We start from the raw sequence: 26,459 nt of genomic DNA, 5'->3' as shown, positions 1-26,459 counted from the left end.
CTCCCCGCACACACCCCCTGCCACCCCAGCCTTGGGCTCTCCCCCACACACCCCGTGCTGCCCCAGCTCTGGGCTCTCCCTCCCCACCTGCACCCTCTGCTGCCCCAGCTCTGGGCCTCCCCCCACCCACGCCCACCTGCCACCCCCGCCCGGGGCTCTGGCCCCCGCACACACCTCCGGCACCCCAGCCCTGGGCTCACACACACCCTGTGCTGCACCAACTCTGGGCACCCCCCTGCCGCCCCAGCCCTGGGCTCTGCCCCCTCCACCCGCATCCCTGCCGCCCCAGCCCTGGGCTCTCCCCCCACCACCCACACCCTCCTTCTGCCTCAGCCCTGGGTAACTTACTCCCAGGGCGAGTCATTCAGCAGGAATTTTGGATGTGCACAGAACACAGACAGGATTGGTTCCCATATGGTTACAGAACTGCAGTAAAGTGGAACAATTTTCAGCTTGTGTGATTGGAGGATACCTGGATGCATATTATAAGACTGTCCTCCATAAATGAAGAAAAGTTGAGGTGCCTTTATTATTCTTTTGTTCCACTCTTTGTTTCTATGGGGAATTTGCCAATGCAATATCACTGTCTTCCTTTTAAACAAATAAAACTTAAAAAAAATAAAGCAATGGCTGTTGAAAATAGCAATTCCAGCCCTAAAAACCACTGGGAGGCATTTCTTGCTCAATTTTATCCTACTTTTTCTACAGCAAATTACAGTGGATCAGTATATTTGATTTGGGAGAAATGAAGTAACAGCTGCCCAAACTGAGCTTGAGCACTCCTGAATTTTGAGGTGTTCAGATCTGAAAGGCAGGTGCTAGATTCCCTTTCTGAATATTAGCTAAATCTGGAAAGGAAAAGTCAATTTCTGCTTCCATGGCTCAGAAGTGGAAAGCCTCCTAAGTGCCTGGTACTGTATCTAAAGCTGCCCAGGTCCAGAGCCTCCCCTCCCTTACTTTTCATTTTAAATTCTAGTGGGATCCACATACCTCCCTTGCTAGGCTTCAGCTAGAGAGGGGGACTGTCCATTTAGTCCACCCAATTCCTTCTTTGGGGGCTGCAAGGTGAGGTCACACCAGTATCCCTAATCCAGTCTGGGGATGTGTTCTGGGCCAAAGCCTTCTACTCCTTGGGCACACTTGTTCCTCATTCACAGTGCCACCCTGCTCTAGCAGTGAGCTCTCCATTCACAGCAAGCTGCAGCATGAGGTTTTAACTACCATACTCTCCCCCCTCCCTTTCCTGTTGATTGCAGCCAAGGGAATGCTGGGAAATGTAGTTCTTTCCCTGCTCCAGGGCTGGCTCTATAAGCAGGGTGCTAACCACAGAACTACAGCTCCCAGGGCCCCCTGTTGGTTCTCAGCTCCTAGGCTGGATCCCTGCCAGCTGCAGCCCCTGCAAATGGGCTGCCCCAAGCAGCTGCTTGCTTTGCTGGTGCCTAGAGCCACCCCTGATTCCAAACCACCATTAATGGCGCAGCATAGCTAGCGAGGTGCAGGGGAACCAGCCGCTTCCCCTCAGCACATTTTTCAAAAGCGGCGCCTGAGCAGGGTGTCTGGGAGCTGCCGGAGCTCTGGGTCCCTGCGCAGCGCGGCTTGGTGGCGGGAGGGGGGAAGCTGCTGTGGCGGCAGCTCAAGACATTCCAGCACTGGGCAGAGTGCCGGCAGCTTCGCGGCGTGGAGGGGCTGCAGCGGGGTGCCTGGCTCGGAGCACGGGAGAAGAAAGTGAGGGACGGGAGGAGGCGCTGCTGCTGCCCAGGCACAGGTGCTGCTACTGCTCCAGCTCTCTGGACGGTGGGGTGCAAAGTGCCCCCTGAGCAGCGCCGCCTGTAGAGGGATGTACTGGCTGCAGCGACTGCTGTGGTGGGTGGGCGAGGGAGCGCGGGGCTCCAGCTTTCTCCCCCTCTCCGCAGCAGCACTAACGTGCACACACAGGTGGGGATGTGCGAGCGGCGAGTCTCCCTCCTAGCTCCTCTCCACGGGCGCAGCCAGAGCCAAGCGTTGCAGGACTCCAGTGCAGCCACCCGTGCCTGGCCAGGAGGGCTGCGTGCTGCCACATGGGGCAAATGCGCCCCGCACGGCTGCTGCGGGAAGCCTGGCCACAAACAGGGGCTTAGCTGCAGCTGCCTCCCTCTGCTCCCCGTTCCCGTTCTCCCACCAGCGCTGGACGGCCGGAGCGCGGGCACCTCAAGGTAAAGACGCGCTTCGGTGTTGTTTGCCGCCCTTGTAAACGGGCGGCATGCGGGGCGCTGCATTCTGCCCCTGGTCTCCGTTCCCCATGGGGAGCCGGCTCCTAGGTCGCGCCGGACTCAGCGGGAACCAGCAGGAGCTGGGCGCCCTGGCGCTGTGGCGGGAGGAGGAGGTAGCTCGTCAGAGGCACCTGGGCAGCCAGGTAAGCGCGGACCCAATGAGCGGGGTGTCTGGGAGGGGGGCGTCCCTTTATGATGTTTGCTCCCCCTGCACTTAGAACCTGGCTACGCCACTCATTAATGGCCCACACTTTACATAATTACAACAGGCCTTCAGAGTTATATTTCATATTTCTAGTTTCAGATATAAGAGTGGTACATTTATACAAATAGAATGAATACACTCAGTAGATTATAAGCTTTGTAATAGCTTACAAGAGACCTTTTGCATGAAGCATATTCCAGTTACATTATATTCACTTATTATTAAATTTTTATAAAACCATATAGACTGCACAAAGTCACAGTAACTATAGTTTATTAAATAATAAGTACATCAGCAGTGTGATCAGCCCTGAACACAACATGGAGAAAGAGTTTAGTGCTCTTAGAGACAGATGTATAGATTATGCTGTATAGACACATTGCACTGGATAATCAGAGGAAGGTTAGCAAAGAGGGCTGCATTTTTTTGTTTTTGTATTTATTTTAAATAGGCATGGGTTAGCATTGGTAGTCCTGTAGTATATAACTCAGCTGTGATAAGTGTTGTAATGAATTGTTAATAACAGAGGACCAGATGCGCATCTAGGGTAAAGGGGTACCACTTAAAATATGTAAGGAAAAGCTATTTTAGTATTTAAACTAAAATACACAGAACCAGATTCCTGCTATGTTCACCTGTACATAGTAAATATGTATCTAATTCCCATATTCAAGTTTTTTATAGTGCATATAACTCGTGTGTAATTCAGCATTTTTACTTAAACAGTGCAGGATGGCTATCCATCCAACTTCTTTCACATTCCTTATTTGCAGTTCATGAATATAACAATCTCCCTTTGGTGCACAGTTCCAAAAGGAGGCTGATTCTACATGAAAAAATATGCATTGAACTTGAACATATAGTTTACAAGTTCTGCCTCTGTCATACAGATTTCCTTTCTTAAGGAACATTCACTTCAAAGTGTTATGCGAATTACAGCAGCAACCATGGAAATACATTGTGGCATGTAGTGGCTGTTACACACATCTGCCAAGTGCAGGAATCAAAGGACAATCAGCCAGCAAGCACTTTCGCTTGGAACTCAATGGAACAATATTTCCTGACAATTTAAAAACAATGAGTTGAGGCAGGAATGGCATAATTGTCCAGAATGACACTTTCTGTCTGTGGGTCCAAAGCTATATCATCTACTTTAATCTGTTATCAACACATCAGACAAATAAACCTGTTTTCTTTGGATTATCTCAGGTGCTGTTCGCTTACAAGATAGAGTTCTGATCCAGTTTAGCATACTGAAGTTAGTACTAAGCAGGGCTTATCTTATTAAGTCTAAAAGACCTTCACTGTTCTTTGTGCTGGCAAAGGCTACGATTTGTTACAACATACAAAATGTAAAGGAATGAGGCACACATGACTGATAGGTGGAATAAGATGGCTTCTTCATTGCTGCTCTGTAAAACATTGGCATTTTCCTACAGATTAGTGGACATTTGCTTGCTGAAGTTTTTAATCTTATTTTTCTCTTTTATGTTTGCTCTTCACTGGCTGTTAAGGGAGGGGTCGAGGTGGGGCGCGATAGGCAGGACTCCATGGCGACAGTGAGGGAGTACTTGTAGGATAGATGGCCTTTTTAGATTCCTCCACCCTGCCAGGGTACTTGGCAATGAAAGACGTATGAAATCCAGGCATATGGACTCAGCATTTAAATTTTATTTGCAACACAAAGGGCCAAATTTTCAGCTCCAGCTTAACCAGGCTTCCATTTTTTGCACCAAAAAAATTACTGTGCTTAGAATTTAAGCCACTTCCATGTCCTAGTCTGTGAGTACACTCACAGATTGCGGGGAGGGGACACTCAATATCTAAGTGACCTAAATGTTACTTGCAGTCAGGGCCATCCTTACCTATATGCAAAGCACGCAGCTGCATTGGGCACCAGGAAACTGCCCTACGCAGCTGCATGCTGTTCCAGCCCCTACTCTTAGTCTGCTCCAGCCCCGCCTCTTTCCACCTCTGCTCTGCCCCAGCCCCACCTCACTCCACCCCTTCCCCATGACCCCATCCCCATCCCCACTCCACCTCCCCTGAGAACTGCAGCAGGGATTGGGCCTGCCCTGCACTCACCGGGTGGTGGGAAGTGGAGTGACCTGGACCCAGCCTGCTCCGCACCGCCGGTGAGTGCTGGGGGACAGTTCCCCCGCCCCCCAAGCCTGCTACTGCCCCCCATGGAGGCCTGGCCACCCTCCCCCCCATGGGGGGGGGCTGCATAGGGCACCAAAATGGCTAGGGATGGCCCTGCTTGCAGTTATTTGTACCTTGAAAATAGAGACTCTTGTTTAGAAATCTGGCCCAGAGAGAAGATTTAGGACAGCTTTGCCTGGCAGTTGAATGATATTGCTGTGAGCACTGGTTAATCAGTAGTTCATTGATCATGTCTGAACTGTGCCTTTCAAAGCATTACTTTTTGTATATAAACACATTAAAAAGACATGAACACACGTTAAACCTTGAAAATATTTGGGGATGAGGGAAGAAGAGAGGACAAAAAAACCACCATTTTCACACACAGCTATGTCAATATTCCACAAATTATTACAATTCCTTTTTGGGTCCGTACATATCATATGTACTGACTGAAGAACAAAGAGTGAACATTCATTATATTTCTCTGGTAAAATTACAATTGGCAAACACTTTCTGGAGAGACTGGCCCAGATATGTCCCTCCTTTAGGGCCACATTGGCTCAGCAAATCCAGCAGAACATACCATGCCATCATCACCTTAGTGTAGGAGGGTCCTGTGGTGGTATTCAGCTGGTGTAGCTGCTCCTACATCTCTTCTCCCCACACACAAGTGTCCCTACAGTGACTGTAGGGCAGATGGCCTGAGAAAATGTAGAAGGGTCATGTAGTTTTCCTGTTCCATAGCAATCTCTAGCTGGTATATCAAAGGGACTATTGGCTCCGGTGTAATTTAGAGCAGTCCCCAGGCTGCTCTGATATGCCAGTGGAATAACTTGGTGCATATCCGATTAGGGATTGGGTGAGCTTAGGTAACCACCTTTCCACCCTCACAACAGAAGACCTGAGCCATAATGCTTGCCCATCCCAAAACACCACTAGGGTTTGGCTTCCTCTGTCAATCCCAGTGATTTGCTTTTTAGTTTTAAACAGTGGCTGCTATTAAAATGTCGTCATTGCTGTCAGTTACCACACAATATTTGGGATACCACTGTATCCTTGATACCCAGAGTAGGAACTAGCTGTGTTACTTCTTTCTAATGAGGTTATCCATCCATCCATAAGATGAAATCCATGTGTTCTATTACTTAGAAGTTGCATTGACCTCTAGATTTTCATGCTTGGGTGTTTTACTTTCTCAAGTCATGTACAATTACATTGTTTTTTCTATATTTTAAGCCTCTATGTCATCAAGTCATATAAGCGAAAGAAAAATAATCAGAATCACAGCTCTGTGGTGATTGTCCATTTTTGTCATGACATTAGGATTTTGTCTTGAGATCACTGTGCAAAATGTCTGATACTCATATCTTAACTAATTATTCAATCAAGGATTTGGCAGGTCAGTCAAAGGGAAACCATGTACAATGGACTGAAATCGATCACACTTCATTTCACATCAACTGTCAGGCCAAATGGTGTCTGGAATGGTAAGTTAGGATCATTGCAAGTCACCTCCCTTCTTTTTGTTGAGACCCCCCAAGACTAATCAGTGAAAGCAAGTGTCCTTTGATATTAGTGAATGAAGCAATACAGAATTATTGCAGTCTTTAAGGGAAAGAGGACCATTGTCCATTCCATAATTGCTGCTGCATAGTCCCCAAATTGCCTAACCTTGTCAGATTGTCCCCACATGAAGGCTTGATTTCAGATATGGTGATCGTTATGCATCGTTTACTGTCACATAGACTACAAGCTCATCTGGAAGATGACAGGATTTTGCCCTCAGAGCTCTTTAATATGTTAGGCTGTTCACCTTGATTCCTTTTGGATAGGCTTGTGACACTCGCAACTTTGCTGATGTACTAGCAATTAATAGGTGTTCATGATAGATTTATTACAATCTTTCAAAGAATGATTAAAACAATGTTTCCTATAATGATTCCAGAGATTGCTATGGATAGGAATTACCGTACCAACTCAGGCCAGTGCTCTGTCTAGTTCAGCATCCTGTGTATGGCAGGGACCAGCACCAGATGCATCTGAGGAAGGTGCAAGAAATCCTGAAATAGGCAGTTAAGGAATAAACTACCCCCTTAGATCAACTTACCTCCCGTCCTCACGGTGTGGGATCGACGGCTGCGGCTCCCCGTCGACTCCGCTTCCGCCTCTTGCCCTGGTGGAGTTCCGGAGTCGACGGCAGAGCATTCGGGGATTGCTACCCGCTGATCCGGCGGGTAGTGTGGACGTACCCTTACTAATGTTACTTCCTAACTCCCATCAGTTACAGGTTGGTTTATGCCCTGAAGCATGGCTGTTTATGCATGAGGAGTAACTTTCTCTGATGCATTTATTTCTGACATGTGAGAAAGGTCATTTATTATTTAGAAAAGTTTTGGTATTGTTTCTCTGATTACACTGGCCATTTGGTCCATTGCTCTGGGAATAGTGAACACTTCAAAAATATCCATTGGTGGCTAAAATACACATTATTGGGTGGTTTTGCGTTAACAAACTTCTATGATGTACACTACTATTTCAGTGCCTTTTGAAAATATATCAACCTGCTATTGTTTTGCCAGACATCCAGTGCTTAATTCAGGATTCTGTTTAAACAAACCTGATTTCCAAACATTTAAAAAAAAATAAAAAACCAGCATGCAAACCAAATGCATGTTGCACTAAAATTAGCTGCTTCAGCCACTTGTTCAATGTTTTTTAATTGGATGAAAACAGTGTACCCATTGTAATCTCTTTCCCCTCCTTCCCCCCTCCCTCATGCGTTCAGCGTAGTTAGCTTAGAAAAGGTAGATGTGTCTTCTGTTCCAAAATGACATGTAATAATTTAAAATGAAATGTAAGATAAACCTACTGGCACAGTACTTTGCCAGTCTCTGGAATACAACTTAATTGCTTTTAATTATGCTAGAGGAAGTCATCTGACTTGTTTTTCTAGGAACACCTACATTTTTCTTATTCTAGATCTTCTGGGAGACAGAAGAGATATGGCAGCAGTGACAAGTTCTGTCTAAATAACATCCCTAACATTAAACACTAGGCTCTGAGCAGAGTTTGGCTGGCGGCATGTTTGAATGTGGAGTTCAAATGTTGATTGGGGGGTGTGGGGAGAGACTTCCCCTGGCTATTCCTTAGCAATAGGAAAGTATCCTAGAAATATGCACCACTCTTTCTAACCATGGCCTATATGCACACCCCTTAGAAATAGCCAACAGACCACAGGGAAACGACAAGCTCCCAGTAAGGACTGTAGATGTCTCTCAGCACCAGGTAGTCAGTGGAATTGGTGCAGTAGTAAGCAGGAGCCATTCCTGTTCCTGCAGTATGAGGGATGAAGTGATTTTAAAAGCCTGCACAGGATCTCAAATGTCAGATCTTTCTTCAATGGAAGTAAGTCAATTTATACCAGTTGAGGACCTGGCCTCTCATTTTTAAGTTCTTGGCTGAAAGATCCACATAAAGTAAGCGCTATGCGTCTCACTTTGTCTCCCTCAGAAGAATGAAAGTCTGCACTAGCCCTGCTTGGGTTTGAAGTTGTGGTTCTAGAGTCTAGGTTTGTCAAAGCTCCTGTTTAGATGACTAAATCATCCCTTTTATTTGGAGCAATAAAGCTGGAAAGATGACCTACGTGCCTGATGCAGGAAAGCTACTTTCCGGTATGCCTACTGCACTGAAGAAACTGTTCAATAAAAGTCCATCCATGTGAAACTGGTTCTGGACTGCTGCCAGAATCAGGGAGAGCTACTGTATGGGGATCTGATGAGGAAGTGCTGGTTATATAATTTAAAGCTTTCTGATGACAGATTTAAGTTAGACATCCAGCTTTTCCCATTTAAAAAAAAATAAACCAAACTGCCTCTTAAATGGCAACCAAAACAAGAAGGGGTTAAAGATTTCCCCTCCCCCCACAGACATTTGTAATGTAGAACATCTTTCTCATTGTGAAAAATTCTCCAACTCATTCTGCTTTCTTCCCCTTGTCCTCTCCTAGCTCACAGGTTTTACACCAAATTCTAGGAGTGAAATTTGGAATTATTTAAATAAAAACTTAAGCTGTAATGTCGCTCTTCCCTTCAAACACACTGCACAGGGGGTATTTGAGGGCAGAATAGAATCCTGAAGCATTTCCAACTTTTACAGAGCGGGAATTGGCTGGCTTCAATGGGTTTATGAAGAAAAATACCAAACTCTTCAAGCACCTTGTCTAGAAACCCTTGGAATAACCTCTGTTTTCCTGAGACTTCAGCAATAACAATTTGCATGGTTAAGACACTGCATTTATGGCTTTATTGCATTTCAATGCAAGTGTTCAAGCTAAAGAACAAAAGTAAAGCAGTCTGATGTAATAGGGATGTCTATTTGCACTCCTTTTAAGATAAACATTAGGCAATAACCATTTCTTTAGAGCCTATATATTGTTCATGTGATTCTCTCTCTCTCTTGTATAACAGCTCATGTTCATCAACATGATACATTTCTCCCTGATTTTCCAGTTCTGTCTTTCATTGCGGATATCCTTTTTTCTTCTTTGATTGCTTTTTCTTTTTAGACCATTACTCTAGTTGATAGCTTCAGGTTATCATTGTATCCTATCTCCCTCTCCAATAAGCCTATGATTGATACTAATCTTCCTCCTGGGACACATTTATAGGATACAGGATGGAAACTATTCTCTAAATCTTAGCTTTATATGCGGACAATTTACAAGGGTGCACCTTATATTCACTTCAGGTGGCTTAGGGGAAAGCATCCACACCTTGTAATCATACTTCCTAATAAGAACAGAAATTTGTTTCATATACTATTTCACTCAGGATCATGTGCTGTGCTGGCTTATATTTTAAGTGACTAGTAAGGGCCACTTTTGTACAGCTGGTCAATTCCCAGGAACCAAACTCATGCATTTTTCTCTCCAGTGAGAGGAGCCATATTTTAATTATTCTAACGCAAGCTTTAACTAGCAGGCAGTCCCTTGAAAAAAGTTAATGTGGCGGAAAACGCTTTGGACAAGCAAAGGACTCATCATTGACTAAAGTGCTTAACAGTACTTTCTATAAGAAAATGATCCCATTGAAAGCTATATGGAGTGCATATGGTTTTATTTTCTCTTGACGTAGGCTCATGTTTTGAAATTGAATTATATTTGTGTAAAGACCATTCAGAACTAGCTTGGGTCTGCCCATCACTGTGACATTAGGTTGATAGAGACTTTGAGAAATCAACTCAGTATTAAAAACGAAGAGAATAGTCACTGCTGTGGGTGAGTTTATTCACTACATTTTTATTTTCACTGCTTGTCATATTTATCATTAGAAAAATGAAGACAGAGTCCAGCTATGTAATGAACTCAAAGATTACTCAATGGAAATTGAAGATACCTGTGTTTCTTTAACATTTGCATGTTTAAGCTATGCAGCACAAGAAACAAAGACAAATAATAAGCAGTTGGTTTGTTTTAGCTTTTATCTTTATAAACAGACCCGTGTATCTTTAAAAATAGGCCTGCCAGACCTTTTTTGAATTGCAAAGTTTTGCTGCAAATACTTTTTGTTTGGCTGTGCATAAGGATTAACACTATCAAGAGAAGTGGCAACTCCTAACCTTTGTCTCTTTGCTCAATGTCTGTCATTGGGTCTCTGTTTTGGTGTCAATCACTGCTCACCGTTTACTGGATAAACAATACACAGCTTTTTATGGCAGACTTTCTGAGGTTCCAAAATCTAGTTCAACAAAAAATAAAATTATATTTGCTCTTCTCTGCTTTTACACAGTGGACCTCACAATACTTATAGGCATAGTAGTTACAGAATGAAAGTTCAAGGGATAGTCTGAGTTAGTGTGCACAGCCTATAAATTAAGCTATATCCCCTCCCTGGAATTAACATCCTCACGGAGAGTTGTGCAAAGCATAACAACTGTGTTGTCAAAGCGAAGCCATGTACCAGTGTGAAACAACCTCATATTGCTGAGATCAGAACTCACAACCGGAAAGCAATTCCGTCATATACCTAAGATTGGAGAGAGATGGGCATATATCTCAAAAGGTTGAACTTGGACCTGGATCTAGACTTCCACAGAAATTTGTAAGTGTTCCAATCTGGAGTTTGGGTTGCAGCTTGTTATATGAAAAAAGGTTGGGTAAAAAATTCAAATCAGGATCTGAACTTTCTCACCACTCAGAGCTGCTTAGATCTGGTGCATGTTTTAATAAATATTCAGGTGGATGGAGGCTGAGAATTTTAAGGCAGAGTTTCTCTCTCTTTCCCCACCTACTCCCTCTTTCCATGTTATTGAGAGGACTGAAGCAGCATCCTTGTATTGCAAACCCAAATAAACAAATGGAGGTTTCCAGGTTATTCTTGTAAGCATTTTTGGGCACATAATTGCGTATTTTGGAAATAAATTCTAGAGTGGTAGAACAAGTTGAGCAACATGACTTGCTACATTGACTCATAGAGCAGAAGAAAATGAACTTTAGAAAAATAAAGCTTCGAGGGCCAAATTCTGCTCTGTTACATGACTCTGTGGGAGTTTTAGCCATGTAACAGAGCAGAACTTGGCTCTAGAGTTAATTGATTAATCAGCCAGGAAAACGAAGGTCAGAGACATATTTTTAGGAGCAGTCTGGGATTATGTCCTTATACAATCATTGAACAGCGAATAATGACAGAGGTTATTTTAGACCTAACAGCTGAGAGTAAAGCAGGCATAATAAACTACACTGAACTTGGAGAGAACTTAGGAGCTACTGTCATCAAGCGTGAAATGCTGATGAGGTTCTGTGGAAAGGGCAGTGATTAAAAAATACTGCACATTAGACAAGTAGACGTTGAAGTAATGTGCAGTGAGTTATAGAAAACTATCTAATATTCAGTAATGCTTAGGATGTTCACAGTGGGAAAAGAGGGAACTAGCTGGGATATATTTTGGAATGCTACAACAAGATTCATGCCAGTAAAATAGAATTTAAAATGGTCTGAAATGGCTAAGAAGGGAGATGAGACCTGAGGAGCAGGAGCTGAGGAGAGTACATCTACAATAGAACAGATTAGAAAATGGTTTTGGTTCCCTTTTTTTCCCTGAAGAAATTTTTTTATTTTTTTTCACCTGAAAACCAATGGGGCTGGGCATTTTCCAGCACTGTTTTACCTGAATATATATATATATATTTGGCAGATAACGGCTGAAAATTTTAGATTGAGAACTTGTCCCAAAACTTTGCGATTTTTGTCCAGCAATTTTCAAGTTGTGTGCTTTCTTTTTTCTGATGAACTAATTCAAAATTTCTAGGAAAGCAGACATTAGCCAACCCCCAGTTATCTGTTTAAAAAAAATAAAATGTATAAACATTTACAAAAATTGTGGTTCAGCTTCACTAGCCTCCATGCTCAGTGCTAACCCCCCGCATCTCCCCAGTATATTATGCATGGCCTCTCCAGAGCTCCAGCCTCATGGTTACACTGGATTACAGTTCCAGCCTTCAGAGACTCCATGACAAAGCAAGGGACACACCAATTTGCAAAGGAATTTCTAAACCAATCATGCTTTACTCAGACAAAGCATGAGAGATGTACATATTTGCAGAAAAATAACAAACATCTGCATGCAAGACCCTGCCTCGGTTTCCTTAGCCGACCCCTCTTCCCATGCCTCCTGTCTAGTCTTATCTTCTGGTTCTGATCTGCTCTTCCTTGCTAGCAGCTTAGTTAACAGCAGACTCTAAAACCCATGTTTCTTCCTGTATCTCCATTGGGGTTTTTCCATTATCCAAACCTTGTTCTTGTAACAGTGAATTAGAGTCATTAGTGTCAATTTTCTTCAGCCAGTCCTCTCCCCTTGGACAAATCAACAAAAGCTCTTGACACCTGTATTTTTTGTTTGAGTATCAGTGATTGGGCTATCTACACCCATTGTCTGCCTTTCTGCAGACATGTAAACCCCCAAGGACTAATCCTTTGCACCAATGTAGTACTCTCATTATGAGAGTAATGAAATAGATGGAAATATCGATATTCATAAAAATAATATGCATATCTCCAACATTCTGTACAGAGGGAGACTGGGAAATTATGATGCCCCAATTTAAAAGGTAGGCATTTTTTGGCTTCTTTTAAATAATAGCTCTTATTTTTTATATTGCTCTTACTTTCCACCTTGATTTGGGTGCTTATGGAGAGCAGGCAGCTGATGTGGTATGGTTCGTAAGCAAAAAAGGTCAATCTTTGGGGTTGAGGATTCTTATGGTTTTCATTCCAGTTCAGATCTGAGCCTCATTTTTTTTTGTTTGTTTTAAACAAACACTGCCAGCACTGAGAAATACCACATATGTGGAAATATTGCCGTGCAAAAGGGAATACTGTCTGTCAAGAATTCCAGCTTTGACAATGGGCTTCTAGCAGAGATCACACCGCAGAGTCACTTGAGCAATCTGTTGATATTTTGCCCTTACAATCTCAAATTTTTAGCTGAAGATGATTTGTCGAAAAGGTTTTGGGAAACTTTGTTTAACCTTTCTCTGCCTCGCTAAATGGCCCCAATATGTCAGAAGTTGATATCTATTAGGGATGCTAATGATTCTAAACTGACATACTCCCTCTAGTGAACTCAGTAATAAGCTACCCTTGACTCCAGAATATGTTTCAGTCTTTTTTTACAGGTCACCATTGTCAATATACAGAAATTAATTTTTCCCTGTAGGAAGAAAATGTTCACAGAGCTAGTAGCACTGTGATCTGCACCCAGGCTTAACAAGCAGATTCAAACACCTATGGCTCTTCCTATGCCATTGGGTACAGTTACTTACTGAACACTGACCTTAGGTGCTCAGTAAATAACTAGTATTTCCTAGCTAAGTATAATTCCAATCTTAGTTTGTTTGCTTGCCTCCTATGTTGTTGAATGTGAGACCTTATGGATATCAGCGTTATTAGATATTTTTATCACAAGGTAACTAATTACATATAAAAGTCAAAAACTTTGAAACTTTACCCAGGACTCCAGGCTCAAGGCAGAACCCTCTTAATTTAGGCACCCCCACCCTTTCCCAGTTCCTAGGGCTCCAGGTGAAAAGCACCTAACTTTACTCCTCCGTGGGCTCCAGGCTCTACTCTGTGGGCTCCGGCCAAACACCCTTTCCCTGTGGACTCTGGGCTTAATCTTTTGAGGGTTTACGGGGTCTTTTACCAGTGAAAGAGCCTTACCCGGTAATATACTACATAACCTCTATTTATTAACAATCACCAAAAACAGACTACACACGCTACACATACAGTGCTCACCACCTCCCATAAGACAGATGAACTTTTTTTGATGGCCAATCAGGATCAGGTCCATCTGGGGGACTCCAGTTTCTGCACGGTGTCATTGGCAGAGTGTTGAGGTCTGGCAGCTTTGATCTTTGGGGCTGTGTCTTGGAGTTGGTACCCAAAGAAGTTCCCCCCCTTTTGGACCCCAGTTTATATAGTGATATTTGAGTCCTTTTTAGCTATACCTTAACCAATCAGTATTCTAAAATTTTACTAACCAATCCTAACATAGTGTAACAAAATTCTCTAACCAATCCTATCCCACCACCTTCATTAATTTACACCTAGAAAAATTAATTGTATAGCAGACAGAAACAATTAAAGAACCAGACAGAGATCATACAGATAAACAATAGGGAAGTGGGGACCATACTGACAAAACAATAAAGAAATGAGGATTTCACAACTACAACTATTGATAAGTGGTTTCTGGACAGACAGGATGCTATCAAACTAAGTTTTCTTTAACCATCTTTAGATCTGTTTCTTTATCTGGTATGACTGATCTGTGAGTCATACATAGTCTAAAAATGTCCTGTATGATGTTTGTTTGTGTTGTGGAAGTGCTCAAATGCCCCAACCACATTGTGCTGCGTCTGCATATGCACATCGGAAGCCATGAAACATGACTGAAACAGCCTACTTTCTAAGAAGACAGTTGAGGGAGAGGGATACAATTAAATTAAATACAACTAAATATATAATTATGCATTATATATATTCTTTCAAAATAATGAATACAAATATCTCTTCTATCCCAACTGTCTGCCCTTTTTTGTGGGCTTCTCAGAAGTGAGTCTTGAGATGAGGGTAATGGCCCTCCTAAAAAAAAAAAAATCCATATGTCAGAGTTTGCTTAGGTTTTTAGGATCTTCCATTTATAACAGCGATAATTACCTTAACAGAGAGCATTGCGTGGAATTAATGACAGCCTAGGTTTAATGGCCCTTGGTTATGTCTCAGGCCATCAGCTTTTCCCATCTGGCCATCCATACCATGGAAATGCCCTGCACCTCCACTATTATTGCTTAGGTAGATGACAGTTCTGCTGCAACCAATGCCTTATTTCTTCCAATGAGAGAATTTTACAGCTAATACTTTCTTTCTTCTCACTTTAGTTATCTGCAGTATTACCAAGACACTTTTCACAACTGGTACCCCAAATGATGAGGCTGTTGGCTGTAGATTTGCCTAGGACTACACCTTCAGGGTCCAAGACCCAGCTCCTCAAAGGTATTTAGGCACCTATCTGCTTCTTTAGGCACCCGAGTTCACCATTTAGGCACCAGTGCCACCTAATCCTGTAGGTGCCTAATTCCCACCAGCATTTGCAAAGCTGCCTAAGCCTGATGCTACTCCGCAACTAATGAGCAGCTCAAGCCAAAGCCTCAGAGGCCTCAAAGCAGAATTCTCTGCAGAATTCTCAATTCTGTAAGGTCTCCAGTGTAGCCGCTCTCCTGCTGGCATAATTAAATGACCGCAATGAGGGGCCGTAGCTATGTTGGCAGGAACATAGTGCTGTCCACACCAGCACTTTTACCAGTGAAATTTATGTCAGTCAGGGGAGTGTTTATTTTTCACACCCCTGACCAACAAGTTTTACCGACAAAAGTGGTAGTGTAGACAAAGCCCTAGACAGGGATCATCTGCCTCTCCAGCAAGGCCTGATCCTATCCTATAGGTGTGCTCTGAGCGCGCCTAAGACAGGGTTGCCACCTGGCTGGTTTTGTACTGCCTTGCTCCTTTTAAAAAAACAAAACAGAAAACAAACTTGGGACATGGTAGAGTGCTTTGCAGTTCGCACCCCCGGTAGTCCAAATGGTGGTGTCATTTTAAGATAAGATACAAAAAAAGATGAAATAATATTAAAAATACATAATCAGGAGTGGCCAAACTTACCAAACCTCTGAGCCACATACAATAATCTTCAGACATTCAAGACCCACAAGAGACACACAACCTGCCCCATGGGGCAGCTCCTACTGGGTTTGTGGCTTCTGTCCTGATGCCCCCTCCTTTCCCCCCACTGGGCTAAAACCCTTAGACCCTGCCTCCCTGAAGAGTAGAAGCTCCTAGTCACACGACCCTGCTGCAGGGCAGAAGCCCCGAGCTCCCCCCTGCCCAGTAGATGGAGAATGGTTGGGGGAGCATGCGTGGGGGCCTCCGGGAGCCACACTTTAACTGAAAGAGCCACACGTGGCTCATGAGCCACGGTTTGGCCACACCTGACGTATTGTGGGTGGGTTGTGGTGTTGGGTGGGAGAGGTTGTGTCTGGTGTGTATGTATTTTGTTGGGTTTTTTTGTAAATGGTTCTCTATTACTAAAAAAAAAATTGTAATTATCTAGTTTAGTAATAATTAATCGGCACTGGGTCCTTTCAGCTGGTTGGGGATGGAAGGCCAATGGTGGCTGCTATTTGTTAGTGGGGGGTGGGGCGGAGCCAGTGGCTGGGTTATATTGGGAGGGCGGGGGTGGCGGCCAGTGGCTGGATTATATTGGAGGTGTGGGGTGGTGGCCAGTGGTTGGGTTATATTGGGGTGGGGGGTGGCGGCCAGTGGCTGGATTATATTGGGGTGGAGGGTGGCGGCCAGTGGTTGGGTTATATTGGGGTGAGGGGTGGCGGCCAGTGGCTGGGTTATATTGGGGTGGGGGGTGGCGGCCAGTGGCTGGATTATATTGGGGTGGAGGGTGGCGGCCAGTGGGTGGGTTATATTGGGGTGGGGGGTGGCGGCCAGTGGCTGGATGATATTGGGGTGGAGGGTGGCGGCCAGTGGCTGGGTTATATTGGATGTGGGGGTGGCGGCCAGTGGCTGGGTTATATTGGGGTGGGGGGTGGCGGCCAGTGGCTGGATTATATTGGGGTGGGGGGTGGCGGCCATTGGCTGGGTTATATTGGGGAGTGGGAGGTGGCCGAGTGTTGCAAGGCAGGGGCAGTTCTGATTAAGAACTGATACATGTCAGATCCTGCAGCAGTAGGGCCAGATGCAGGCCAGGTGAATGGACAACACAACACCCACACAAGAGTTAGCCAGGGCCCAGGGACATGTAGGGTTAGCGTGAGAGACGCAAGCAGCAGTGTCAGGGCAGGAAATCAGCGCAGAGGGGTGCCAGTGAGAGACGTTAACTGAGCTTGGCCTGGAAGCCTGAAAGCATCAATTTGCTTGGAATACTGACTGGACTGGAGAGGCACTAGGCCCGTAGAGCCTTGTCTCTCGACTCTCCCGCCCCAGGAACCCAAACAATTACCACTGTCGCTCACTTTGAATTGTAACTGTTAAGCTTCTGTACTTAGCGTATCTGCAACCTTTGCCTTTCTTGCCAACCCTAGTAAAATACCCTTTCACTTAGCCATGAGTCTGAGTGGTTATTTGAACCCACTAGGGCTAGAGCCTACAAGGCCGACCTGCTGAAGAGCTTTCAGTGCTCGCCTCCAAGTCATGGTACTGCTGGCACGCTCCTGGCACCGTAGGGGTTTGGTGTACTCCAGCACTAAGCAGCTATAATAATTAGAGAGCTGTCGAACATGAGCAGGGCCTGGAGAGAAAGAACGATGGTTTCAACTGCTAGGGCACAGGCTACCTAAGCAGTTGACCTGGCTTCGGTGCCTGCCTTCAGGAGAGTGTTCACTGCTGAGGTTTCCAATTAGAGAGAGGCACTTATCTCAGGCACAAGGAGGGAGACCAGGTCAGCTGCTTAGGCACCTAAGCCCCTCTCCCTGTGACTCTTCTTGGTGTTTCACTCCTGGTTAGCTTAGGAGTCACCCCATTCACCTTATTGGCTTCTGAAAATCCCTTCCATAGGCACCTAACTCTCACCATGCATTGTATGGGGAGCCCGAGTGCTTTGCTGGGCTCTGAGGATTCCACTGGGCGGGAGACCACCTAGGAATTAAACATCATAACACCGAATGGAGCAATGCCTCAGTACCTTGGAGGTTCTGGGCCCCAGTCTATAGCTGTAGTTTTGAGAGTAAATGAAACTCCCAGTAAAGTCAGCGGGAGTCGCTTGCAAGGAGCAGCTGCAAAAAATCAGGTTCCAAGTATTGCTCAGGAAGTAAGTGAGAAATCACTGACACGTTTTTCACAAAGGAAATAGTTGGGTGGGAGCAGGAGTGAGAGGGCATGTTAACAGATATGTCAACATTCATGAAAATATCTGTTTTGTTTTTTGTTTTTGTGTTTGTTTTTTTTTAAAGGTTTTCATGGTTCCAATGATGGTTGTCCTTGTTTCCTTGCAATTGATGGGTTCTTTGGCAGGCTTTCTAAAGAAACAAATAAGTTGTGGCTCAGTAGGCAAGAAACCAGCAGAAATTGTTTTAGGTGAAAATGCCTTGCTATGTGGATATTTAAAAGTATGTGAGTTAACATTGGTGCTGACTACATTTCCTTTAACCTCATTAGCAGTTCATCTTGCTTTCGCATGCATGACGCTGGAGCAACTAGTTCACCTTAGTGCCTTCTGGTACGTAATTCATCAAAGTGGCAGATGAGTGCTTGAAGGAAAATGCATGTAAATACTCATTAGGAACCTGATTCACAAAGGCATGAATATTCTACCCATATCATTAGGTCCCTCAGGATTATAGTAATGCATGTGTGTGAATGAAAATGGACTTAGCTCTGTGTGAAAAATGAGACTGTAACACCCATTGGAAATACCACTACACAAATTGTTTAATTTTTTTAGTAATTCCGTTGAAAAGATTGTTTTGTTTTTTTGTTAAGATTATCTTAATAAAAAAAATCATTCTTCAGTGGCTGTTTCCACACACAAATCTTCATTAAGATGAAGCTGAGATTGCAGTCAGTTATATGTGGTTTCAGTGGATATTACCTTCCAAGAATGGAAGAGGAAATAAGTGAATAAATAAACCCTCAATTGTTAGAAACCTAGGATGGCTCAAACTATCCTAAAGGCTTGTCTACATTACCCACTGGATCGACGGGCAGTGATCGATCCAGCGGGGGTCGATTTATTGCGGCTAGTCTAGACACGATAAATCGACCATCGAGCATTTGCCCCTCGACTCTGGTACTCCACCAGGGCGAGAGGCACAGGCGGAGTTGACGGGAGAGCGACTGCCGTCGACTTACTGTAACGAAGACACCACGGTAAATAGTACATCGACTTCAGCTACGTTATTAATTGTGTAAGTTGTGTAACTTAGATTGATCGCCCCTGCCAGTGTAGACCAGGCCTAACTCTGCTCCATATTGATGCCAACCTCCGTCTTCCTTCCTAGCCTGTACCATGTCAAAGATGTGCACCACAGAACATCGCTTTTATAATGTTTTTTATATGTACATGTCTCTGTATTAAGTGTAATAATAATGTCACCACACTAACTTCTGCTCTTTTTGTGCAAGTACATTAATAGGAATATGAGATTTATGTATGGAGACGTGTGTAGTGACATGGATAATTGGCTACCACAGAGCCAAATTTCATAGGTGCTGAGCACTCCTGTGAGGCACTGAGGCCTAGATCCTCAAAGGTATTTAGGCGAGTTGGCTGCAAACACCTTTCAGTGTCTGGGCCTGAATTCCCTTAGTGGTTTGCAGGATCAGGCCCTTACTTCAGGCCCTTTAGCATGTTATGTCAGAATTTGTAAATAATAATACAAGTGTCTGTGTGTGTTTGTTTGTGCACATTGTAGGTGTCCATAAAAGGAAGCTGTGAATTAGCCCAGCCACCTTTACTTACATTGGTAGTATGTTGCTTCACAAATACAGTATATTCCTAATTATCCAAATAGCGTGGGGGAGATGGACATGGATTTTATTCGGATAATCAGAGGGCAGGATAATGGAGAGGCAGGAGCCATTCAGCAGCAGGATTTCCTCCCCTGCCTCTGGGAGCTTGATGTTGTCCTCCTCCTAGTAATGCCTCTCAGGGGTCTCTGCTCTGTTATCCAAGTTTCCACATTATCTGAGTCCCTTTCTTGTCCCCCACCATGAGAGAGCTGCCCTCTGCAGCATGTGTCATTTGCTGAGGGACAAGTAAGGGATTCGGATGATGCAGAGTTTCAAATAATAGGATTTCAGATAAATGGGGATATACTGTAGACCCATTGATATCAATGAGGCTACTCATTGTGAGTAAGGGTGGCAGAATCTGGCTCTGTACAGTTACAATTAAAACAATCTAGCTTTTATGGTCTGTGATCAAAAGTAACTGGCTGGCTATGGTAGACCTGGATAGCTAAGGCTATCTATTAGGACACTGCTGGGGGTGCAGGTAGTTTGGGTCCCTGGCTTGAGAAGTGCAACTTTGACTTTGCAGTTCCTGGCATTCTAATCTTGGGGCAGTTTGTGCGGATGGTGGTGGGTTATTTTGTTTTTTCACTTTACCATTTTTGAAAAGCACTATTATGTCAGACCACTGATATGTGCCTGCAACCGTAACTCCATCTTAATAAGGGTTTTGAGGGGGATTTCCTTAGTTTGGTCATTGGACTGGGGAATGGAAGAGGCTAGGTAAGGGGGTGGGGAGCTTTGTCACCCTGGCTTCCTGAAGCCTGCAGGAAGGGACTCACTAATCTACACCTTCTGGGAGGGAAGCCTCTCTCTTGTAGGTCTTATAAGGTGCCCAAGAGTATGGGAATCAACTGCTGGGAGAGCCAAGTGGTCTGGTGAGGAATCTCACAAGCATTTATAATCCTTATGATTGTTAGGGTCCTCAAACTTCCTCACAGGCCTTGAGGTTTGTGGGTCCCTCATGAGCCTTAAGACCTATGTGGTGACTGTAAGTCAGGGAGCAGGGCTACAGGGAGTTCTGGGGAGAGTGGATTTGTGCTCATGGCTTTTAGGGAGGGGGCTGCAAGGAGCAGTGAGGGCAAGGCAGGAGAGCTTAGCACTGCAGAAGGAAGGAAGGGGAAAGTACCTTCTTCCCTGGCTTATGCAACAGATGGATCTCCTGTTGTTTACAGCAATGGGATTCCCTGCTGATGAACCACAGGTGGCTTGTTGAAAAAGGCAGTGAAGTGCTAATTCTAATGCTTCCTGCTTGACTTCTCCTCCTACTCCTGGGTATCCCTCTCCTCAGCTGGATCCTGTGCTCCTGGCAGCACCCCCTCCCCCAAACATCCACGCCTCACCTAATCCTCATTTCTCCCCAAGGCCCTGTTCTCCCCCTCATTAGCTCCAGCCAGAGACCTGTTGCCTCTCAGGTCTTCATGCTCCTGTGTCCTCTTTCCTGCACTCCACCCCCTAGAAACCTTATGACTTGGGGGCGCAGCCTGCCAGTTGAAGGAGGAGTCCAGGTATGGAAGGTGCGCATGAGCAGCTTGCATGTAAGAGTCATTGTGGGGTGTACTAGCATCTTTACTGCCAGCTTTCCGTGAGAATCTCCTGTTGTTCATCAGAGAGGAACCACAGAGCATGATCAGAGCACCTCTTGAGGTCCACGAGGTAGGAGATGGATGGGAGTGGAGCTTGAGGGGCAGAGGGAGGAGATCAGTGGGGGCATTTCCCACTTCCTGCAGGAAGGGAGAAGCCCCCATTGAGTCTCCTCAGCCCCAGCTCAGGAAGCTGACCAGGTTCTTTGAGTTCTCCCCCTTGCCTGCACAAACCTGTATGAGGTCCTCAGCCCCTCTGTAGGTTTTTTGTAAGGACAAAGTCTCATTTCCATTGACAAGCCTTCCAAGTCATGGAGTTACACAGTGTGAGCTCTGTCTGCATAAGGAAAGGGGCTAGAGACTAGTTTGTTAAACATGGCCAGCTTAGGTCTCAGCATTTGTGTGATGAGCTGTGCACTAAGGTCACCAGAACTGATATTCCTTAGCAGTGTTACTAAAGACCATGTTAATTGCTCTGGTAATTTGAATTGAATCGTCTACATTTTGCTCCGGGGCACTAGATCTCAGCTAAGGGAATCCATGCAAGTCGGTTAACTTGCCTTTTTTGCTATAAAGTGGGAAACAGACAAATATCATTAGAATACGTCTGGACTTGTGCTTAGCAGCTCTAGTTTAGGGTCTCATAGTTCAAGGAACAGGTTGTCAGACTTGCTTCAGATTTTATAGAAAAAAAGCTAATTTACATGTTTTGAGAACAATTTACATAAAAGGTGGGGCTGAAATCAGGTTTATAACAGAAACTCAGTTTCTCTCTTAACTATGATACAACTGCTGTCACTCTGTTAATGATTCAGTGGTTGGTACATCTTCTCATGTACAGCTGTAAAATGTAACATTACATTTAACAAAGTTATTATTTTATTGGCACCACTTACTATAGGAAATTTTGCTATCATAATTCAAAATGTCTTCATTTTCTGAGACATTTCTAATGTCACTGCACTTGTAACAGCACAGGAAATGGAAGGAGACATCTAGGCTACTGCATTCTCCTTAATCGAGGAGAGATCATCTAGACCTGTTCAACAAATCGTGAATGATGCTGAAAGATATCATCATTCCACAGGAGCCTATTTAAGGGCCGCATCATGAAACAGTCCTGTCTTCTTAGTCCAGTATATTATCACTATACCTTGTTGCATACTGCATATTTGATTATCTTTAGCTTTCCTTTCTTTTTCTTAATTCTCCTGTTAAACAATGGGATAAGATGTATTTACAGATTGATAATGATGGTTTATACATCTTTTAATAACCTGGCTTATTTAACCTGGTTTATTTGTGGTTTTCCTCTCTCTTCCATTACCTCGTAAACACACATTGTATGGATGTACTCCATCTCCTGTTACTGTGTATCTTTTGAAGATGACTTGAAAGACAATCTAGAAAAAGTGCAAAACACTAGTTATCAGTGCGATTTTAAAATATGTGTATGCATTAAAGACAAAGAAATTTATTAATAAAGCACTATGATAATCTTGACAGTGATTTTGTTTAAAATGAGTGTAGTTACATGCTGAACCTGTATAGCATTAATGCTGCAGACGACAACCCAAAGGAGACAATTTGCTGACATTTGGCACCAGAGAAACCTGATTAAAATATTATTTCCATTCACCAAAGCAATGTTTTAAGTAACAGAATCTGTTATAACATATAAAAATGTTAACAGAAAACATTTACCTACCCAAGAGGATGTTTGGAAAGCACTCTGAGATCCTTGTACTAAAAGGTGCAATATATGAGTAAACTAATTAGTAATAATTATTTTATTGCCTAGTGGATGAAAAAGTGATTGCAGTTAATTTTGAAGTGTTTATTTCTTTGCAGCCTTTGAAAATGCACTGCAAGAGTTGTGCACTGGTAACCAGTTCTGGACACCTTTTGGGAAGCAAACAAGGCAACAGAATCGACCAGACTGAGTGTGTAATACGAATGAACGATGCACCCACTCGAGGTTATGGAAAAGATGTTGGAAACAAAACTAGCCTTCGAGTCATTGCACATTCTAGTATCCAGAGAATTCTGCGAAACCGCAATGAACTGTTAAATATGAGTCAAGGTACTGTGTTTATCTTCTGGGGTCCCAGCAGCTATATGAGACGAGATGGAAAAGGTTTGGTTTATAATAATCTGCAATTGATGAATCAGATACTACCTCAATTAAAAGTATATATGGTTTCTCGGCACAAGATGCTTCAATTTGACGACCTCTTCAAACGGGAAACTGGCAAAGACAGGTGAGGAAATTTATGAGGGTACATTTGGGGAAATTTCCATAGCTGCAGAATTATGGCGTTTACACTCATCAACTTCAGATTAACTCAGACGGAACATCATGCCCGTTAAATGTGCTTGTGGTTGTAATATGATTTTACATGCTAAATAACACTTAGCCTTTGTAACTTAAATCCAAAATGTGTATCAAAATCATTTGTATTGAATATTTGTCCATTAGCGTATAACACTAAAAACAGTGTGTGTTGTATACAATCAAGCAAGGGAATTGCAGAGAGAAACAGCCAGGAGATAGACACGGTGTTTTAAATCTCACGTTGGGCTAATAAACCTGAAAGCAGTTTTTTACTGGTTTTGAAAAAATCGGAATTGATAGCATACCCTCCATAAGAAAGTAAAACCTACTATTCTGTGAATTATAATGGCTACTTATAGAAGGGGAGGCGGGATAGCTCAGTGGTTTGAGCTTTGGCCTGTTAAACCCAGGGTTGTGAGTTCAATCCTTAAGGGGCCTGTTTGGGGCAAAATTTATACTTGGTCCTGCTAGTGAAGGCAGGGGGCTGGACTCAATGACCTTTTGGGGTCCCTTCCAGTTCTAGGAGATAGGTATATCTCCATAGTATTTTTTATATAATTTAAGCATTCTTGAACATTGCTGCTGTAAAGCTTCCTGTAGAACAAATACACATATTTTTCATATATTACTTGCTTTTGAACAGTTCATCTTCCATTTACAGCTGGGAAAAAAAGGAATTGTTATGATAGTTAGTCTCATAAAGATGTATCTGTAAGTTATAGACTGATCTTCAAATGAGATTTTTAATAAGTGACCTACTGCAGGACTGGAATATTTATATGCATAATGTAGGTAAATGGGCTTTTAAGCCAGGGACTTTCTCAAGAAAAATTCATTTGTTTTTATTTTGATTTTTATGAACTCATATTTGTACACATTAAATATGCAGCAGTAAACATGGTACAGGGTCCCCACTTTGATACAAAGAGGTGAGTACACAGTGCAGTAAGTCATTGTGAACAGTTTTCCTCACCTAGAAACTTACTGCAAAGTCCAGCCCATGCAGCAGGTTTTAGTACTAGGCAACCACAGGGGATGTGGGGCATGTGTCCTGTCTTCCAGGCTGCAGGGCAGGGGCAGAGGCAGAGCCACTCCATGGCAGACTATTACACCCTATTGTCTTTTGGTTCTGTTTGTACAGCACCTAGCATGATGAGGGCATGGTCCATGACTGGGGAACCTAGGCATTACCGCAATACAGATAATAAATAATAATGATTGGTAGCTGTCCATGCCCTTTACAAGCCCACATTGTAAAGTAAAGGACCACTGCAACCAAGAGACAATGTATCCTCTGGCCCCAGCCTGTCTTGTGCATTGCTACCTAAGAGTCCCCCAGAGGCTAGACCTCTGCACAGGGCATGCAGTACTGCCCCCTAAATCTTGCCCCTCCTACACTGGCTCCGCTGTCAGGAAATCCTCAGTGGCTCTGGAGGTGTGGACTGGTATTGCCAGTAGAAGCATCATGTAACTATGTCTAGGCCTACTTGTTAAAGATCCTTTCACGTTCCCCTTAGAAGTGGTGGCAGGGCCTCTCTTCATTCACTGTAATTGCAGTGGGAAATGACAGCTGGGGGGGAGGGGCCTCTCCCAGCACAGAAAAAACTCTTCCCTCTCCTAGCTTGCTCAGCCAGAGCAGAGAAGAAGGGGAAGCTGACAATCCCCAGGGAATTGTGCATTTAACACTTTTTTTGGAGGATGTATGGAATTAGCTGCATCCCCAGCGTACAGGGGAGTGAAACGTTAACAGCAAGTGTAATGAAGCGTCACTCTGGGCTAGATGGGGCATTTCGGCTCAGGCTCTGCCTATCGGGCAGTGCAGTGCTGTATCCTCCCAGTCACAATACCTCCCCTGACCCCCTCTTACTCTAGAGGAAGTAAGATGTAGCCACCCCTTTTTGAGATGCAGGATACTTCCTGCCCTGCTGTCTGGCCAGCTCTGCTGGCTACACATGGGGGAGGGTGGAATCCTGCCTCCTCACTTGCAGTGGGGATATCCTGCAGCAGCAGGGATCTGAGCAGGCTCTTTGTGTGCACAGAGTGAGGGCTTTTTATGCCTCTGCAGTCACATCTGCTCAGAGCTCCGTCTTGTCCTGCAGGAGAAGTGAAAACCTCCTGAAGGAATTTTGTCCTTTAATTACCCTATAGCTGAGTTTATTGTGAGCCCAGTTCTGGGCACCCTCAGCTCCCAGTGGGAACCAAGGGCACTGGGATCCTTGTAGCATTTGGTGTTACAAACAGGTTCTGTTGGTAATAAGAAAGTGCACACGCCACTGTACAAGAAATGCTCCTTTAGAGGACACCTCTGACCTACTTGAAGGACTAAGAAGATTAAAACAAGAGATGAAAATAAATGAAAAGGCAGCACAAAAGTAGGAGGAAGGAAGATGAAAGGAAACATGGGCAGGAAGGAATTTGTAGGGAAAAAAGACAATTACAGATCTGTGGGTGCAGGAACAGAACATTGTGTTAACCCAGAATGTTCTCTACTCAGTGTACTTTTTTTTTTCGATTGAGTACTACTGAGTTATGGACTGCAAAAAAACAAAGGGAGAGAAATCTGATTGCAAGGAAGCAATAATCAAGCCATCCATTTCTGTCTTTAGTATTATGAGAAAAAGGATAATTGGATGTATTGTGCTTTATAAAAAAAGGACTGATTTTTAAAACTGAAGGAGAACCTTCAGAAAATGTCACCAATGAAATAGTATGGCAAATGACAGAGGCTGCAGAGCAATATACTTTGATATTACAAAGTAACTGTACTTGAAAATAACTTTGTAATTGAATAAGGGTACATTAAGAAAATATGATTCAGAACCAATATTACAGTAATTAGATAAAGGAAGCGTAAATGAAATAACTTCA

General features: G+C 43.8%; 1 protein-coding gene across 4 annotated transcripts in view; it reads left to right on the top strand.

Annotated features, from left to right (window-relative positions):
* Window positions 1–26,459, top strand: part of ST6GALNAC5 (ST6 N-acetylgalactosaminide alpha-2,6-sialyltransferase 5) — a 107,308-nt gene that overhangs the window by 65,700 nt on the left and 15,149 nt on the right. For 3 of the 4 annotated variants that reach the window (XM_039486322.1, XM_039486325.1, XM_039486324.1), the window contains one exon: window positions 23,108–23,517. In XM_039486322.1, the coding sequence (XP_039342256.1) occupies window positions 23,108–23,517 (410 nt within the window). Of the gene's footprint in view, window positions 1–21,137; window positions 21,191–23,107; window positions 23,518–26,459 lie in introns of those variants that run through there. The other variant, XM_039486326.1, reaches the window with a different exon arrangement.

This window comes from Mauremys reevesii, linkage group 8 (genome assembly GCF_016161935.1).
Source record: "Mauremys reevesii isolate NIE-2019 linkage group 8, ASM1616193v1, whole genome shotgun sequence".
Taxonomy (NCBI): Eukaryota; Metazoa; Chordata; order Testudines; family Geoemydidae; genus Mauremys; species Mauremys reevesii.
Note: the sequence above shows the minus strand (reverse complement) of the source record. Positions and strands in the feature narration are given on the sequence as shown.